Source organism: Chinchilla lanigera, unplaced genomic scaffold (assembly GCF_000276665.1).
Source record: "Chinchilla lanigera isolate Chin_1 unplaced genomic scaffold, ChiLan1.0 scaffold00014, whole genome shotgun sequence".
Classification (NCBI taxonomy): Eukaryota; Metazoa; Chordata; class Mammalia; order Rodentia; family Chinchillidae; genus Chinchilla; species Chinchilla lanigera.
Genome location: NW_004955415.1, coordinates 5,775,686 through 5,796,087, shown reverse-complemented (window position 1 = coordinate 5,796,087; position 20,402 = coordinate 5,775,686). Strand labels below are relative to the sequence as shown.

At 38.0% G+C, this 20,402-nt stretch overlaps 1 protein-coding gene and 1 pseudogene across 1 annotated transcript in view; one reads left to right on the top strand and one right to left on the bottom strand.

Moving 5' to 3' along the window:
* Htr4 (5-hydroxytryptamine (serotonin) receptor 4, G protein-coupled) overlaps positions 1 to 20,402 on the bottom strand; it is a 57,354-nt gene that overhangs the window by 6,322 nt on the left and 30,630 nt on the right. The window contains exon 5 of the mRNA XM_013512121.1: positions 15,798 to 16,366. Coding sequence (XP_013367575.1) covers positions 15,798 to 16,366 — 569 coding nt within the window. The remainder of the gene's footprint in view (positions 1 to 15,797; positions 16,367 to 20,402) is intronic.
* Positions 5,575 to 7,051, top strand: LOC102019801 (annotated as a pseudogene).

The following is a 20,402-nucleotide window of genomic DNA, read 5'->3' as shown; positions in this document are numbered from 1 at the left end:
TTGGGTTTGATGATTGATTCTGAGTTAGTGTTTATAACGCTTTACCTCAAAAATGACCATTGACACTGGAGAGATGGAGCAGTGGCCATGATTATAAGCATACATATCTCCACATCAACACGTACTTTGAGCAAAGCAATGATATTTTCATTGTTCACATTTCCAAATAAGATTCCACTTGAATAAAAGATTTCTATATCTTAAAAAAAAAACCACTGAACTGCTCAAGCTCTGTAATCATTTCCACCTATAAGAGTCAAATCCTTTGTGATATAGGAAAGAAAAATGTGATCAAACTTTGCAGCAACTAGTTACTGCTCAAACAGAATTCCTTGCCTTGGATAGTAATGAGCCAGTCCTTATTGAGAAAGGAGATGCACAGCTGGCCTCTCTCCTTTCCCCCTGTGCTTCCTGGCCGATGAGGTGAGCACTTTCACTCTGCCATTTGCTCCACTCACAATGCGCTGCCCTGCTACTGGCCCAGAGCAACCGAGCCAATTGATCACATGCTAGAACTTCTAAACTAAGAGGTAAAGTGAACCCTTTCTCAGTAATTGTTTTAGATAACTCATAATAGTGATGGGAACCTAAATAACACAGTAGAAATATTTGACCAGATTGCTTTTGAAGCTATCTTCATATGTAAGGTTCAACAATTCTACATTCCCACAAGGCTTTTGGGTCAATTGTCAAGAAATATAATGATTATTAGTAAGGGCTTCAAATTAAATGGTCATGTGTTATAATCACCTTGCTACTTAACCAGCTATGGGAACATGGCAAAGGTATTTAATCTCTCAAAATCTCAATTTCCCTATCAATAAAATGGGGATAAAAACATTTTCACCCCAGAATTAATTAAGGCTTCAGTGAGATGACATTTGTAACCCATTTAGCTCAATGCTTTGCATACGAACTAGTAAATATTAAATGGTAAGATGATAACTATGAAGATGAACATAGTGCTTGGTATCTGGACCAGGAAAATATTCTTATAGCAACTGGCTATTATACACAATAATCCTTCACATACATATCCCTTATTTTATGTAAGTACACATAGGGCCACTTACACAAGCACACACACATTCCTTTTGTGAAATTCAGACATTCCGAGAAAGCAATATCAATTTATCAATAGGGGAGGAGGGAAGAAATTGCACCAGTCAGCAAAGGAGAGTCTCCTAGTAAAAATAACATGAGCAGACACCAACTATATTTGTTTGTCAGGTTTATCAAAATATGGATTCATTCATTACTTGGAGAATAAAAAAACTCTCACAAAGCAATTCTAACTGTGAAATTTTTCTAAGAACTTTGTTAAAAATAACCTGAAGCAGGCATGGCAACGAGAAAAGGCAACTCAGAAATCATCTTGTGAAAAGTAAGTTCCTGCTTCCTTGGTGGAATATAACCCAGCATATACTCAGTTGTTTGTTTTCATAAACAAAGCCCATGCAATGTGCCTCCATGCTCAGGACTGGCAGGTGACTTTAGCACATTCTGCCCATGTCCCACCAGCTAGGACTCTGTGTCAAACGTGCTTCCTCCTCTCTCCAGAAGCTACTGTTCAGGGACTATTCTTACCAGGGAGAGCTTACAGAGATTTTGACACTGAGCCATTTCTCTCCAAGACCCTGTTCTGATACTAGCCACGGTTCCCAGAAACAGGAGTCTTGCCCTACTAACAAGCGCTCTTGCTTTTACGCTGAGTAGATGATGATTATGCTGAGAGCACAGCACCGCAATGACTTACTGTGTCCCAAACTGTGTGTACAGTATCCTTAAAGATTTAAGTGTCCTGTGAGGGAGACAAGGTCTACCTTTCCTCTCAATGTACTCATAAAGAAACCGGGATACTTACTACCTTGTCTCAAATCACACAGCTTCAAAGTGATAGGACCAGGAGCAAACCGAGATCCATCAAATACCAACTCCTGTGCTTTAATCATAATTCTGAACTATTTCATTCATTGACAGCCCGTTCTTCCTAGAGTGAGATTCTGCCATGGTCTTTTCGTAAGTCTTTCTTTCCTGAAGTTCTGGTCCTGTGTCTATGTGAGAAAGGAAATACTACAAAAACCAGATTGAGGGGAGGTCTCCTTAACCTCTGCTCAGAGATTCTTCTTCTTGAAATTTTTAAGAAGTAACTACATTCACATTAAAGCTTTAAACAACGGAACTTTATCCTGCCCCATAGGTATGCCCAATATTTTCTTCAAGAGGAATCTCAGACATCAAATCATCTGTATGCCACTGAGCATCCACAGGGAAGAATTTTTCTCCTAGAAATATCTAAATTTTCTACTGGGTATTGATTGCCAGAATACCTAAAGCAAAACCGAAGGGCCTCTGAAATTGACAATATCACCTGCGATGTATCTCTATTCACCAGTAATCTTTCCAGATGTTCTCTATCTTCATCCAAACAAGATGTGTGAAGTAGGTTTTGCTCTGTCCTACATTTTAACTGCATTGTGGGAAGATGCTGATGATTCTGGATCTCACGGAATCACAAAGGCAGGGTCTTTGAGCATCTCATTCAATTTTTTAGCCCTTCCTCATAAATGCTAACAAAAGATCAGTCAGTTCTTCCCAGTTAGGGTCAATCAACACTTAAGTGATCATCGAATTTTTTCTTTCTATTTTCCTAAGAACTTTCCGAGTATGATAATCAATTCCATTTTGTGGTGAAATATTTGTTCTTATAAAGCTTTACCTTTTGTATCCTTCCTCTATCATTTCAAACTGTGCAGAACAAGTTAAATTTCTTTTTCTCTTAGTACCCCTTTAAATACACAACAATGCTTCTGACCTGAATTTTCTTTGCTCCAAGGCTGGCATCCTTGCTTTCTTCCACTGTTCTTCATACATCATAACTTCTACAGAGAATATTATCTGATTTACCCTTTTCGGAGAACACTCCAACTTGTCACTTCCCAATATAAGATAAAGCTTGTGTCACTTCCATGGGACAGGGACCAGCGGCATTCCACTTCTGGCTAAACACACATTTACAGGGAATACGGGTTTCCGCTGGGTCTCTTAGTGTACTTTCAGGCAGTTTCTTCCTGACAAGCTGCTCTGACTAAATTGAGAGGGATGTGTCCTTGCCAAGTACACACTGTAAGAGAACAAGCTCATCAAGCCTGCCTTGTGGAAAGGCTTATCTGCAAGGTTACTGCAGCTCCCTAATCACAGATCCCCTTGCTCCCAGAAATAACTTCCATCACGTTCTTTAAGAAATCGGTCATTGTTGTTTTAATTTCTGTCTACTCTTGAGAATGACATGGGTTAAAAAAAAAAGAACCAAAAAGTTCACTTCTTAGCATTGTTGAAAGGCCTCTCTTGCTGTTCCCTGGCAGAGGCGATGCCATTCTCTGTTACAAAGATGAAGGACTCATTTAAAGTAGCGTGTTTCAAGCTCAGCATAGTCTTGAGATTCACTGTGGATTGCTGTTCTGTGCACTCTCAGATGCTCAGCAGCATTCTCAACCTCTGAATGGTGGCTGCTTGCTTATCAATAGGGGATTAGAAGATAGGCCTCCTGATCTTTCCAGTATACCAGTGGTTCTAAGGCTGCTGCATATTAAAGCTCTTAGAAATCTAGAAATTCCTAGTTCTCCAACCAGAGCAATTAAATAGCATCTCTATAGGATAATGTCAGAGATCACAGGTGGCTCCAATGTGCAGGTAGGGTTAAGGCTCAGGGCACCACACCATGCCACCTCCATTCTTGACCTCAGAGAAACCATTTTTGGCATTTCAAGATCTAGATGTGATTTGGGGGCTTGCCTTGTGCAACAGTAGCATTCACATTCCCCCTTACTGTGGGCACCAACCGCAGAGGGCTGGTACATAGAATCCGGGCACCCTGAGGGTAGGTGAGCTACACACAAAAGAGGGAAAACAAATATACATGGAATGTACTCAGATTGGTTGACATAGTTAGCATGTTTTATACTCAAAGAAATGCCTACAGGTAATTTAAAAGCCACAAGGCATATTGGAAATGACAGCCCCAACTGTTCAGCACAGGGCATGATGTACCCAGGAAACAAGTCTTGTCTCACATTGGTTAAACAATTATTTATAAACAGTGTGATTAATTTAATTCATTTCTGGCGTCTCTCTTAGCAGAGGGAGCTCTACATTCGGTGATTAAGGTGTAATGTTTAGAACATAGAGATTCTTATTGACTCATTCCTTAAGAGGTACTTAGCAGGACACTGAAAAAATTGGAGAACTGCAGAAGGGTGTTTTATCAAGATGTGAATGATGACATATATATAATTTTATAGCAGTTTTCATTCACTGAGTGTTTTCAGTGCTATAGGTTTTGGGCTTAGCCCTTCACATGTGTTATCACAGTTAACCTTAATAAGAGACCTCTGAGATGGGTTCTAATCATATCTCCATTTAACAGATACCCAGGATATTCAGCCATATCTCAAGGTCATATTGTTACTAAATGGTAAATTTCAGACAGGACGAAACCCAGGTGTGCTACACTCCAGCATATGCAGCCATTACATTCTACTAAGTAAAATGAGCTCTGGTTATACACCAACATTCACCTTCCAGTAACCTAAAGACATGAAATTGTTCCTACAAGCCATCTCAGTGGAAGGGATGGTTCAGCCTCAGCACTTTGGCACTAAAATGTTTATCCTAGAAGGCAGTTTAGGTTGCTCACTCAATGGGTTTCCTAAGGATAGGTACAGTCTGCAGAGAATACAGGGCTAACTTGGTATATGAACTGCATTCTTCCATAGTTCTGGTCCCAGAATTTGTTCCACAGTTCTGTTTGCAACTAAACTTCAAGCATATGGAACCAGAAGCAGGGAAAGAAACAAGTCCGTGAACCCAGGCACCACTGTACTAAGTTTTCTAACAGTGGGTATTTTAGTAAAGCAAGCAGTGATCTTCTGAAATTACTATTCTTGTTTTCCCGGTATGATCTCAGTAAGATCAATATTTTCTTAGTAGCTATTTCACGTTGAAATTGGGGCAGGGCTGGGTACAGGGCCAGTTGTGACTGTGTGACCAATGTAATCACACGGGGATCTAGAACTAGGTTTAGGGTTCTATTGTCACCATCTTGATATTCTTACTAACCTCGTCTTTGAACTTGTGAAAGGCAGTAGAATGCACATGTACCAAAAAGTGAAATAAAAACAGTCAAATTGGTTTTGTGTGCTAGTCTGGTTAAAAAAATTGTGTATATATATATATATATATATATATATATATATATATAGGCATGTAGAAATCACAAAATACGATTTGTGTAATTTAGGTCTGGATACAAGTAGAATGTTTTTACATTTGCATTTAAAATTAGCACATAAATGTAAGGATGAATAGCAAATTTTATAGTAATGATGAAAATCTTTTTCCACTAATTAAAGTGATTAAAACATAAAAAATACTAAGGCAAAGGAGACACAGTAGATAAAAGGAATAGGCTTGCTGTCTGCCAGCACGCTGCAGCACAACCTGGCCTCCATGCACATCCTGCCTGTGCTGCTCCTCCTGCTGGGGCTTGTGCTGCTCCTGACAGCAGGCAGGTGAGCACCACGCAGCCTGGTGTGTGGCCGGGCTGCAGGCAGCTGTAAGCCTGCCTGGTAGCTATGTCTATCTGCAGGCAGTCAGGGCCAGAACCTCCCTTGCTGGCCCCCCAGGTCAAACACTACTCAAAGGAGTAGTCAAATCTCTTTCACCTAAAGGGGTAGTCCAGATTCATGTCCCTAAATCTTTGGACAGGAATGACGGGACATTTGAGAGGGGATATAGAATGTATGACACTGCTAACAAAGGACTGAAGATAGAGGTTCTTTATGGCAATGAATATGTAGCACAGTCTCCCTATGTTCTGACAGGACCAGGGTACCGTGAGTACTGCTAGTGTCCCGCAGAGGACCCTCAGGCCTGGCAGAATACTCTTTCCTGTCCAGCCAATGTGCCACAGATAGAAGAACACTGCTGTCTTCCCCAGCATCCATCTCCAGGAGATGCTCAATGAAGTTCCCAAAAGATTTGGGGACAGAAGGGTGCCATTGTTCATCACACGATCCTCAGTAACCACACTTACCTGAGATCTTTAGGGAAAATACAGAGCCTTCAAAATGTTCTCTAATGAGACTTTGCTATCACTAGCAAGAAAGGTTCATCTCCCAGATTTACAATTTTATATTAATCTTGGAGATTGGCCCTGAACCCTCAAAAAGTCAATGAAACCCAGGGCCCTATACCTATCATTTCCTGTTGTGGCTCTCTGGATTTAAGCAATGCTATCCTTCCAATATATAATATAACCCAATCCACACTTGAGGCAGTGAGGGGTGTTATGAATGATCCCTTCTCTATTCAGGGAAACATAGGCCCTCCCCCAGATCCATAAATAACAAAAAGCTCTCTTCAGAGGTAGAGGTAGTCAGAAAAAAAGATTGCAACTGGTACAACTGTCCAAGGAAAACCACAGCTACTAGATGCAGGAATTACAGGACATTTCTTTTTCCAAGAGAAAGAAAAGGAGCTTGGAAAAGCCATGCTGATGGGCTTTTCTGATTTAAGTTCAAGCACCAGGTGAATGTGGATGGGACTGTGGCTGCATGTAGGTTTCTGTATCTCATGATGGGAGGCAGCCTGGTTCTGAAGCAAGATTCTCAGTACTATGAACATTTCTACATGACGCTCAGGCCTTGGAAACACCATCTTCCAATTAAAAGAAATCTTAATGACTTACTAAAAAAAAGTTAAACAGGCCAAAGAAAATGATGAAGAAGCCAAGAAGATTACAAAACAAGGATAATGGACCTCTAGGAACCTGCTACAGCAGCACAGGATTTACTGCTTCTGTTATGGAACTCTACAGCAATATGCCAAGTGGCAGTCCAGCACACCTGAGATACGTGATGGAACGGAACCTGCTTCTCAGCCACGTGACAACATATCCATTTGCCAGTGCCACAGGGAAAGAAAGGCCTTTGAAGACAGAGCTTTAAAGCAGCCCGGACTCACACTGCTGCACATCCAGCTGCATGTCTGAGGGCTGACAGACATACAGAAGACTTTGCTCGATGAACCGGTTCTCTTGGTGGGTTTACATGTGGCTCAATATAGCAATATTTGAGCAAGTATTACCACATATCTTTGGATATTAATTTTTTTCAATAAAAACTGCTATTATCAGCATCAAAATCTCTCTAAAAAGAATATTTCCAGTTCACAGTAGATAGAGGTTTGCCAAAGTCTAAATCACCCTGTTGACATCACATTCATGGGCTTACTGGTTTATACCTGGTTTACTCTCTCTCTTCTTCCAGTAATGAAAAGAAAAATGTTTGTTTTGTTTTCTTCTCACTGCGTCACCTCTCTTGCAAGCTGCTTTTGGCATTCAATAATAGCAGCTTCTTCTCGGAAAGTCTGGTAGCAATAGTTACAGAGCAGGAGCACGACTCTTGTTAAAGGTATCAAAGAAACTATCAAGGAACTACTTTTATAAAACACTGCTCATATATTACTAGCTAGTTTTTTAGATAAAAATTAAGGAGGCCCATGTGTAGTGGTGCACAATTGTCACTGCAATACTCAAGAGGCGGAGGCAGGAAAATCATTGTGAGTTGGAGGGCAGCCTGGGCTACGTGTGAGTTCAACAACAGTCTGAACTACATACAGAGACTATCTCTACAACAACAACAACCACGATGACAACGACAATGACAATGAATTTAAGAAGAAACTGTGTTGTAAAATGATAATTCTCAGTCCATCTGGATCTTACACCCATGAAGAACAATAGACTTAGTTGTTTAGGTAAAAGCATCTTATGGGCATCTTTCATTATCTATATATAGACTGGACAAATGATAATGATAGTTAAGTAGAGGTCTTTGCTTTTAAACATTAAAACTTGTCTTTGAAAACCTTGTACAGTAAGTTTTAGGAAAGAATCCTGAGATCCTGGGATTCATTAATAATCTGATAACAGAGGCAAGTACTCACACCTCACTCTACCCCTCACCTATTTCAGTGGGTTTCATTGCTAAGGTAATTGCCTCTGCCTTTTAGGACAGGGTCAAGACATAGTACTCATGGCCCAGAAATGCATTATATCTCCTTGTAGTACTGTCAATCCATGATTTAGTTTGTTATAGAACGTGCTCCATAAACAAGAGCTAGCCGCACTGACATTATAGAAATATTTACTTCCATAATTGAAATAATATTTAACCTGGAAAACAGTGTAACAGTGTAAAATAATTTTAGGCTAAAAAACAACCACCATAATTTCTTATTTCTTTTCCTGAAAAAACACAAAGGACCAATCCTCTGGTTCCAAGAAACATTTTCAGTTCACAATTCAGTCCTAAGGTGTTAGGATTGTTATAAATATTTTTCATCCGCTTCTTTTATGTAGCAAACTAAATATATCTTCATTCTTTCTGAAGGGAAATAAGAACACAGGCTTATTTTAGTAGGCAAAAGCAACACTGAATTTCAGACCAGTATAATCAAAACCAAGTATCCAAAGCAAATTTGAATACCCATCAGTTGTTTAAAGCCACAAGTGTACAGGTATAACAGAAAGGGCAAGCTGTCCTTATTCCATACTCTAAGGAATATGTGTCTTACATCTATTGTCCTAAGAGTTGGGCTTATCAAAACGGGAATAATGGAAAGAAATTAGCTTTCTTCATTCTGCCCTCCCATGCACAAGGTACCGAAGGGTAACAGGACTTGTTAGAAACATCTTAAATAGTTAAAGTTGATATCATCTGCTTCCAAAGAGTCCTAATAGCGAAAAGGAAGCTGAGACACTGCAGGCCACTTCAAGGGAGTGGAACAGGAAAGACGTGCTTGAGAAATAAAGAGGAGCCTCTTCACAGTGCCTGCCTGTCAAACGTGCGGTCTTGAGTTCAATTACAGGTAGCAAGAAAAAGAGGAGCCCCTTAGCAAATTCTGTAGGCAGTGAGCAGCCTTAGACTAGAACACAACCCTCCATCTCACCAATTGGACCTCGGTGTTTTAAGAGAGTTAGTTATATGTGGCTTTCTGGTTTGTTGGCTTGAACATAAGGGAGTAAAAATGGAATTACTAAAATCCTAATTCTTTACCCTTCCAGTTCACATACTACCAACACAGCCCATGAGCTATGTTTAATAATGCAATTTTCATTTAAAAGTCTGAATTTTAAAAGAAGAGAGGAGTATAAGGATATACAAGTGACTGTAAGAACTGTATTTGTCTAAATAAACTGTCAGCATGTTTGTTCCTATATTGATACAGAAACACCCTAAGTAGTCATCATTAGGGAACTGGCCGAATACACACTGATAAATCAAAGCATCAAGCAAAACCATTAAATAGAATGAAATAGCTTTAACTATACTTTCATGAAAGAGTTCCATGATGATATTCAGTGAAAGCAATTTACTAAACATATAAAATGTGAAACAATTTATATAAAAAACAAAATGATGAAAAGTTTGGAAGGAGATTCATTGTCTGAGAAGGGATGGAGAGAAGGATATTGTTACTTTTGCTTTTTATTTTAAACTCTTTTTGTTTTATCTTTTATAAATATTTAAATTTTTTATAAGTATGAATCATATCATAAAATAAAGAAAAATGCCACCTGGGAAAAGACAATAAGTGCACAAAAGACATAAAAAGCAAAAGAAAATAGACATTTATATTTTCCATTGTGCTATTTAAAAATCTATATGTTGAATTTTATGTAATAGACATGGTTACATAGGCTTTTTAAATAAAGGAAGTTTTCTCTATAAAAAAGGAATAGGCTTTATATTTCACAGTGCTTTTTTTGCTGCCTTTGAATGAGCAGCCCATATTTTTAGCTTACACTGGACCTGCAAATTATATAGCTGACCCTGAAGGGGGTTAAAATACACAGGGCAAGGTCAGTTTCACTCACATCAGATTCAAGCAGTTTTGGCTGAAACCAAAGAGGTAAATATTGAAACCCATTGTAATCTCCAGAATTCAAAGTAAAAGACACTTAAATGTCAAATAACTTTCCAACGTCAGTGGAAACTTCTAAGGATACAAAGTAAATCAAACCTAAACAATTTCTTCATCTATGAGTAAATTTTTCCAATTTATTGCATGAAAGCCTTCATTTAAAAGAATTTTAGTATGTTGAAATTATAAGATAATGAGTGATTTGACAGAGAAAAGCAACTATTGCATCAAATTAGTCCTTTTTTACAGTAGTAAAAACTTATGCTAGGATGTAATTTAAATCATCCAATAAATATATTAATTAAACAATGTCTATATTCTGATAAACTATAGGAAATAAAAGAAACATATTATTCATGTACAGTTTGGCTAGGGGGACAGATAACGAAAGAAATACAAGCTGGGCATGGTGCCACACTCCCATGACCTCAGCATTTTGGGAGGCTGAGATAGGAGGACTGCAATTCAAGCACACCCTTGGCAAATTTGCAATTTAGCAAAACCCTGTCTCAAGTAACAAAGGCTATGGATATAGCTCAGCAAGGTCCTGGGTTCAATTCCCACTGCCAGAAAAAGGTACAATTTTAAATTATGATAATTGTTATTTATAAGAAAAAAATCAAAGGACAATAACCGAGAATATTTCTTCTTCTTTTTAATACAGTCAGCAGCAGTGGGAAGGGGGGCATCCTCTTTTCTTCTTTCTTTTTTTTGTTAACTTCATATTTTTTTCTTGGATTAATTCTATACAGAAATATGGATGTATTTATGGTATGCATGGAAATGTCAAAGAGTTATGCAACACACCAAGTAGAGTTGATTATTTGGTATTAACCTTTGGTTAATAGCAAGTCCAAGGGAAAGTAATACTGTATTGCCTTCTTCCAGAGAGAATGCTCTTATAGCTCTAAAGATGTTTTTTTTCTCTAATAGAACTTTTGGAATCTTAGAGAGAGTCTACACTTGTGCTGCTAATTCACTAGCTAATTTAGTACATGTGTGACTAACTATGCTTAAAATGTAGCTAGCGTGACCAGGGAAAGGAATTTTTTGTTTTATTTCACTTTAGTTAAATTAAAATTTAAAGTGACACATGGCTAGAGGATAATATAGCTTTACAGATCTCCAAGTGAATAGGAAACTTGTTTTTCAGGGCAGCTGAGAGTAAATAATGGATGACAATAGCCACAAACCAAGCTAGACAGGCTACAATTGTTGTTTATAAAGAAAATAGGCTGTAAGTTCTATGGAAAGTGCATAGAGGGGTTCTCAGCCTTCTTAAGAACTGGCTGAATGTCCTAGGTTGGAATGAGATCTTAACTTGGGGAACTAGAGAAGAGATTGACACCTGGCTGGTGAGCAGAGAAACCCATCTCCAAAGCTGAACTTCACATGCAATCTCTTCTTGCATTGCCAAGCTTATGGTCTGCTATTATAATTATTCCTCCAGTGTGGACAGAATTTTGCAGTTAGCAAAGCACTGCATATTCATTATATTATTTGATTTTCACAATGAGTAGTGATATAGGAGGACAGGGATTATTTATCCAGGAACTCAAAACTAGAACCCTTAGCACAATTCACACAGAGAAAATCTCTGTTTTAAGGTCCCAGGCTTTACCACCAATTCCTACTCCTTTCTGGGTTATCAGAGCAAAGAATCATAGAGATGGTTAAACAGAAGAGAAACAGAACCAATGAAGAAGGGACAAACACATTCTTCCAAGCTCCACTATGTCCCAGGAACTTTACTAGGCTGTGAGAATAGAGTAATGAATAAGACTGGCAAATTCCTTGACAGTTGTCAAATGAAAAAAGAACTGTACTATCAAATGCCCAAAGAACCTCAAATCTGATGAAGGCAAGGCTTGTGTTCATACTCTGTCTCTGGAGAGTCATCTGCCTTAAAGCAACTAAACAGAGACAAACTTTGGAAAGGAATTTTCTAGTACATTTTTCTGGTTAGCTTCAGGTAAAATGATTGCCTTTAAAAGACACTATAAGGACCCAAGAACTGTAGTGTATGTCATAATCAGAAACCCTGAAGCAAAGCAGTGCCATCACACACTGGGTTAATGTTATCCATACGACCCTAGGATAGTGATTCTCAAAGTTTCATATGCATAACATTCATCTTGGTACAAATTTCCTGCTACTAACCATGCCCTGATTTGGTGAAATCTTATCTGTATTAAACTACCACGAGATTCTAATGTGTTTTTATTAAACTACCACGAGATTCTAATGTGCGTGCCCTGCTCACCATATTTTGATCGGTTTTTCTTTTTTTTAATTTTGAAGTCTTCCCTCTAATATTTTAGTTCTCTTTCAGAAGCCACAGAAAAATGAAGGACATGGTAGAAGTTGGCTCCATTTATGAGACAGGGAAGATCAGGAAACTTGTGGCTAGAGGGGTGTATAGAACTAAGAGTTCTGTTTGGTTTGCTTAAATAAGAGGCATTTATATAGGGTTTTCCAGGAAGCAAATAGGATCTTCTGGTCTGGAGCTCAGAGGAGAGCTGTGACCTGGAGAGAGTAATCAGTTGGAGGGTTTCTGGCATGAAAATGATAACTAGAGTCATAGACAGTCCAATCACATAAAGTAAAAGTATAGTTGAGAAGAACGTCAAGAATCATGTCCTAAAATCCCCTATAGTGAGAGGCCATTTAGAGAAGGAGGAGTGTGTGAGAGGGCCTGAAGGAAGTTGCTGCTAAATTCGAAGAAAAATCCAAGAAGAGCAATGTTGAGGAAAATTAATGTGGAAAGTATTTCAAGAAACAAATGTGCCCACTATAAGAGGATAGGTAAGAATACTATTTTTCACAGTTTGAAACTTTTGTAAGAAAAAAGTTAATCAAAGTTAAAAATCAAACAGAAATTGGGGAGATGTCTTTTAAAATTATATAACAAATGATTGACATATAGAGACTATGATAAAGAACATCCAGAAACTAATAGGAAAAATACAGCAGAACTGGTAGAAAAAGACCAAACAGAGGCAGTGCCTAGACAGATAAATATGAATAGTAATGAACTAATTTAAAGGAGGTTCAACCTGACAAAGCATCTGGGACGGATGAAGTAGAAGTGTTTTTAAATTAACAAATACTATTAATAATATTTGTTACTGGTGAGGGGAGGGAGTAAAGAGTATCCCCAAATCCTCTCAGCAAGAATGCAAAATTGCAACAGTGTTGTAGGAGTTAATTTTATGATGAACATTAAAATCCTAAATGAGCATAGATGTTAATAAATTAATTTCACTTTTGATAGTTATCTTAAAGAAATACAGGTGCATGCACAAGAAATGTGCTCCAGAGCATTAAAAATAGTACAGTTTGTGATAGCAAGGAACTGCAGACACCTACAAGCCCACTAATGGGATATAATTAAATATATTTTAGTTTATATTTTTAGTACAGAAGATTATGGAGCAATTTAAAAAGAATGAGTTATATCTATATGTTCTCCAGTGAAAATAACTTCAAAATGTGATACAGAAAATGGCACACACAGCGGTCCTACTTATATAATAAAAGAGACATGACTTTATACATTTTCAGAAGTGTTCATAAGTACCTGAAGAATCACCAGACTAATAGTACGTTATTCTCTAATGAAATGGTACGATTAGCAAGTGAAAGATGATTTTGATTTTTCACTGTTTTTGTTTTATAGTTTTTGAATTCATCTGAATTTGTTGTTCAACTTGTGGAATCTTTAAGAAAACTTCAAAATTTTCTCAAGTTGCATTAAGTCAAAACAGCTGATGTGGAAAAATAGATTTATAATATGTTCATTTATTTACCAAGAGTTTAAGCACATATATATACAGCAGAGAATCAGAGAGGCAGAATTCTTGTCCCTTTAAGATTTACCTTGTCGTGGATTCAGGTTTGAAATAGTATTTTCTTCTCTATATAGGTTGCCCTTTCCCTTAGAGATTTCTCATCCTGACATAATTATACCCAAGCAACCTTTTGTACTTTCACAAGGTCATGAAGAAGTGTAAAGAATAAAGTAGAGAGAAGATCTATAAGATATCTCTAGAGCACAGCATTCTTGCTTCTCAGATTACCAAATGCATCAGGAAAACAACAATAATATTAGTAAAATAGGCTTTCTTGGGCTTCCCTACAAACTTGAAAATTATTTCTGTGGTAGTGTCTATGGGAAAAAGCCACCCTTCTAAATGTACTGCTAGAGTATACACTGTCAGTTGTTGACAGCCTGTACTTAGACAACTATGAGCTTAAATAGCTAAAAACTCACTGGCATCCACACAGAAGTTCTTGTACACATACTTTGTGGTTGGATTCTTTCTATGACATGCACTAAGACATCAGAGTTAATAGAGAATGTCAACCTCCAGGAGTAGCCGTTGAGGCTCTTCCTCCAGCTGGAATGACCATAGCACACCAGGCTTTAGCTACAAGTCCGCCCACACTGGAAGCTGAAAATTGAACTCACGCTTCTGAGCAGCCTCTGGGACACAGCGTTTGTATTCCGCAGCAATTCCCACTTTCTCCTCATCTCACACTCGTGCAAATGAAAACCCCCCAAGTTTTAGCTGCTAGAACAAATGAATATTGTACTCATCATAAAAAGTAAATGATTATTTCAAAGAAGGAACTACTCTTTAGTACACTTGTATATCCTGAGGAGAAGAAAAATTGTCATTGATAATTCATGTTCACTGCAAACTGAATATGTGTATTACACATAGATTGTCACAACTGAGGACAATTCTCGCCCAAGGGAGCCAGAAAGTTCTCAGGATTGAGAAAAAGGCACCATAACTAGACACTGGGTATTCAACTCCAAAGTCACTCCCATCTCCACCAACCTGTGTGACCTTGAGTAAATCACGTGACCACTCTGTGCTCTTTCATATTCCATTTCCTTCTGCAGGTTAAACTATCTGCTATCTTCCTTAATGGCTTCCCTGATATCTCATCCTAAATTCCTATAGAATGCTATTTTATGAAGCCATCCTTGAGTTTCTTAGGCCAAGTCAGTCTCCTTTGTATTCATAAACCTATTCTAAATTGCCTGTACCTCCATTATATAGTTTATCATATGGCGTTATTATGGTATAGTTATTATTCTATTTATTGTGGTTTATCACATTATCTCACATTATTGGTAATCTACAATTACTATTGGTCCTGCTAATATTAATAAAATTATTTATAATGTTAGAACTATGTGTCAAGCCCTATAAATGCATTATTTCTAATTGTCATAAAAACCCTATGAAAGTGGTAGTATCATTATTAGCACTTTTACAGTTGAGGAAATTACATGGAAGAGAGATTATATAAATTGATAGGTGGGGCCCTGAGAGTCATGGTAAAGTTTATTTTGCTTTAAGCCCATGCTTTTAATCATTACCCTAAAATAGTACTGTAAATAACAAGAGATAACATTTATTACATCTTTACTAGATGTCATGCTCAGTACTATGAGTTGTACATATAATAGCTAACTTGACCCTCACAAAAACCCTGTGATGTAGATTTAGTGATTATAATATCCATTTTTTAAAAAAATGCAATTAAGACTCAGAATGGTTGAATGTCCTGCCCAAGGTAAAAACTATAGAGAATGGATTTTAATGCTGATTGGTCTTTTCTCAGAAACTGTACCCTTACCCCCTACTTTATTCTGTGATAGAATCTTCTTTAAATACTTCTTTGCAAATACTGCTCAGGTTTTCAGGAATAATGCCCCTGGAAACAGAACCCTGGAGCATTACCCTTTCTGAACAATGCAAAGTAACAAGTTGACTCACTCCCTAAATACTCACCTCAGTACATGTGTGGATCCATTAATGGTTGTGGTTGAACAGGGCACAGTCTGGCCCAGAATGGAAGGTCTCCGGTAGCGCTCATCATCACAGCAGAGGATGATAAGGAAGGCACGTCTGAAAGACTTATTCAAGAAGGCGTAGAGAAAGGGGTTCAACCCGGAATTGATATAGCCGAGCCAGAGAAAAGCAGTCCACAGCTGCCCGGGGACCGTGTAGTCTATGAAAGGATCCACAATGTTGGTGACAAAAAATGGAGCCCAGCAGAGGCAGAAGCAACCCATGATGATGCACAGGGTCTTGGCCGCTTTGGTCTCTGTCCTCATGCGATGAGTGCTGTGCTGGTCAGCTGGCTGGGGCCTGCCCTCTGAGGGGGCGCCTGCCCGTTGTAACATCTGGATCTGGTGGGCATGCTCTTTGGCGGTGACATAGATGCGATAATAGGCCAGCACCATGAGGAGAAACGGGATGTAGAAGGCCACCACAGAGCAGGTGATGGCGTAGGGCTTGTTGACCATGAAGATGCAGTATGTAGAGTTGGAGTTCTGGTTGAATTTCCTTTTTTCTATCTGAGAGTTGCAGGGAGAGAGAAAATGCAGAAGGGAGGGGGAAAAGGTAGAGAAAGTAAAGTAATAGCAGAAAAATGTAATAAAAGAAAAAAGTGCAAAGAAGAATAAGATAAAAATAAGGAAAGGAAATAGAGTAAGAAGAAGAGAAAAAGGACAAAAGAAAAAGAAAGAAGACATCAGCAAATCTTTGTTTTTCTTATAATCCATAGATCATAGAGTTTTGACAGTAGAAAAAAGTATAATCTATCCCAGGGCTCAGAAAGCTGTGTATAGCAAGAGGGGCTGAAGGCCTCAGGAAAGAGGAGAAATAAAATGGAGATAATCGTTCTTCATTCTGTTCACCCATCTGTGGTGGAACGTAGCCTCCTTCTCCCTACCTTTTCTACCTGCACTTATCGTATCAGTGTCCCACATCTTAACAGGTAATCTTAACTGGACAGGATGTCTATGGATCAGTAACATCAGAAACATTTGTGGTGCTTATTGTAAATACAGAGTCTTAGGCCCTCACACAGATATTGGAACTAAATCTCTAGACAGTGAGGCTTAGATTTCTGTGTTACAAGCAAGGTGTTTAGTTGGTTGGTTGATTTAGTTAGTTAGTTACTTAGCTATGTAGTTTGCACTGACCTTGAATTCACTATGTCGCCCAAGCTGATCTCAAACTTGGGGTGACCCTCCTGCCTCAGCTTCCTGAGTGCTGGGATTATAGGTATGTGACACCATGCCTGGTTAGTTGATTTTTAAAAAAATAATTTTAAAGTTTGTTAGTATTTGTGAACCTTGGTTGTATATAATTCTAAACCCAGATCTGTGGAAGATGCCAAAGGGTACCTTCCTGACTATTTCTCTGTTCACTGAGCATCCTGATGAAGGTTTTTCTCATTTAGATTACACAACATTCAAAATACTAACATACAGTAGTGGCCATAAGGGGCCTTAGGTCTTAAGACAAAGATAAAGTAGATAGGTTAAACTCATGAGGAACGGGAACGCAGTATTCTCCCATTACCTCTGGTTTTAGTCTTCAAGGCTTTAGTTATCAATAGTGACCTTTAGTTACCCGTAGTCCGCTACAGTTCAGAAATTTCGGAAATAAACAGCTCGAGACTTTTAAATTGCATGTCATTCTGAGGAGTGTGATGAAATTTCACAGGGTGGTGCTCTGCCCCACCCAGGCTGGGAGTCGCTCCTTCCTCTAACATAGCTGCATTCTTCAGTGATTTGGTAGCCACTTTGGATATCCAGTTGGCCATGGTGGTGTCCCAGCACTTGCCCTCAAGAACCCTAATTTACTTCATAATCACCCAAAGTGCAAGAAGAGTGATACTGGCAATCCTATCACAGTCCATAGCTATAATTTTTGAACTTTACTGGCATTGTTGTTAGCCTCTCACTATGCCTAATTTATAAATTGTACTTCATAGATTTCTTTTTCCCAGGGGTACTGGGGAATGAACACAGAGCTTTAATACTGAAGTACATCCCTGGGCCTTTTAATTGATTTATTTTTATCTTGAGACAAGGTCTCATTAAATCAATGAATTGCATTCCTACTACATAGGCTTTCCAGAGTGCTGGGATTGCAGGTATGTGCCACTATGCCCGCCTACCAATACTTTATCACAGGTATGTATTCACAGAGAAAACTTATATGCAAAGTCTGGTATTATTTGTGATTTTAGGCATCCACCAGGCCCTTGTAATGTATCTTCCATCAATAACAGGAACTGCCAGGTACAGACTGAGTAGGGCAGGACCCTTAGGGAATGTAAAATCCAATCAGGGTTGAGGTGTAAGTGTTACTGCATCTTATTCTCTCCTAAACCCACCCCATGTAGGTATTTGATCCAACCATTTCACTAAAACTGCTCTGGTCAAAGTTACTAATGATCACTATTGTGACCAAGTCCAGCCTTCATTTTAAATAAGACTTCTATTCTTTTGACCCATCTGAGCTCTCCATCCTTTCAACTTGGAATAAAATACTTATAAAATACTTATGAGGTATACACATACCGAACGTACCTATAGATGGATGAATTATTACAAAGTAAATATACCTGTGTAGCTGTTATTCAAATACAACTATAGAATATTGCTAGGATCCCAAAGCTTCTTGATTAAGCCTCTCAGTCACTGTCATGCCCCAGTGTCACCACTGATCTTTAACATCATAGACGAATTTGTTTTCCAGATTGATACAAAGCAACTATAAAACGTATAACTTGTATCTCATTTAATATTGTATCATTCATTTTACTTTGGGTACATATAATTTATTTTTTTACATTGCGCTATAATATTGCATTTAATAATGTTAACTACAATGTCTGATACAAAAGGTTAAACATCACAGAGTTTCTTTTACATAAGAAACCCCAAATATAAATAATCTAAAGAGCAAAATAAAGGAAAAATTGTATGAAAGAGGGAGGTAATTTTTTGGAGATGGGGAAGGGAACCTGGAGAAGAAGGAGGGGAGGGCTGGGGGGAAGGCGAACCAAATATGATCAAGATAACAGTAATAATATATGTATCCAACTTCCCCCAAACAGTTACTATATATCACAAGCATACCCTAACAAAACATTAACCCCAATTATTTTCCACTCCACTACTGCCAGGCATTTGAGCAAGTCATGTTTTGCCTATTTTGACTCAAATGCTTATGAATATTTTTGAAAAGTATGTGTGGGGCATACTTTCATTTCTTTAAGGAATATATCTATCTAAGACTAATACTGCTGTATCTGTGAATAAACTCAGCTTTGGGAGATAGAGCCAAATATTTTCCAACTATCAATTTACATTTCTACACTAGGCTAGGAGACCTTCAGTTATTTCACACCCTCTCCAACACTACATACTTCCAGTGTGTAGTGGTATGTCATTGTGGGTTTGTTTTTTGTAATGGTTATAAAGTTTGATTACATCAGTAAAACCCTTCCAGTATCTGCAACCTCTGTCCAATGAGATGATACTAGGATTTGTCTTATGTTCTAGCTTTGATATCAAACAGTGTCATGGGCATTGCTGTCCACATAATTATAGTATTCAAATAGCACTTTTGGTGGAAAGTACAGGAGACTGAGTTTCTGCTTCTGTTTCCAGTTATCACTAATTCCCTCACTGGGATCAAGCATTGCCTTCATAATTGTGAAATTCTGCTGATTTATTGTCACTCTGCAGTCTTCCTGCACTGTATCTTCAACCTCAATCCTATAAGTCACTCACATATATGGAAAAGAGCACCATTTCCCAGCTGTACTGCAGTAGATGTTTGATCATATATGTGCATGTTTCTGTGTTTCAAATTTAAATTATCTTTTCTCAGTTTATCTATGTATGAACCATGCTATTTCAATTTTTATAACTTTTAATTTGGGATATATGGTAATAGATGGGGCTGGGGTTTTAGCTCAGTGGCACAGCACCTGCCGGGCAAGCACAAGGTCGTGAGTTCAATTCCTGGTACTGGAAGAAAAACAAAAAAACAAAAAGACAATAAATGTCTTTAAGCTGTGGGCCATGTCAAAGATTTCCTTGGCTATTCTTATATCAATATTTGTATATAAAATTTAGAAGTAGAATTATCTTAAAACTCTTCAAGGATTTTGACTGTAATGCAATAAAACGAGTGAGGAAAACTGATGTTTTTGCAATGTCTTCCAATATTTTACAATTAGGAATGATACTCGACAAAAGTTTTTTTTTCTTTCTTTGCTCATTGCCCTCTAATAATTGAAGAATTTCCATTCCATTTCTGTTTTTCAAAGTATGGATGGATATTAAATTTTGTCAATTTATTTTTGGCAGTAATGAGATGTTCATATAGGTTTTCTCCCTTCCTTTTATTAGTTATAGAATTTAAAATATCATTACATTTATTGCATTACATTCCTGGAATAAATCTCTCATCCAGGGTTTGGTGATATAGTACCTAATGATGCCAATATTCTTTATTAAAAGCCCTTGACTGGAAGGAGCTCCTCCCAATGTCATTTCCTGTTCTTGAGGTCAGCTTGTACCCAGT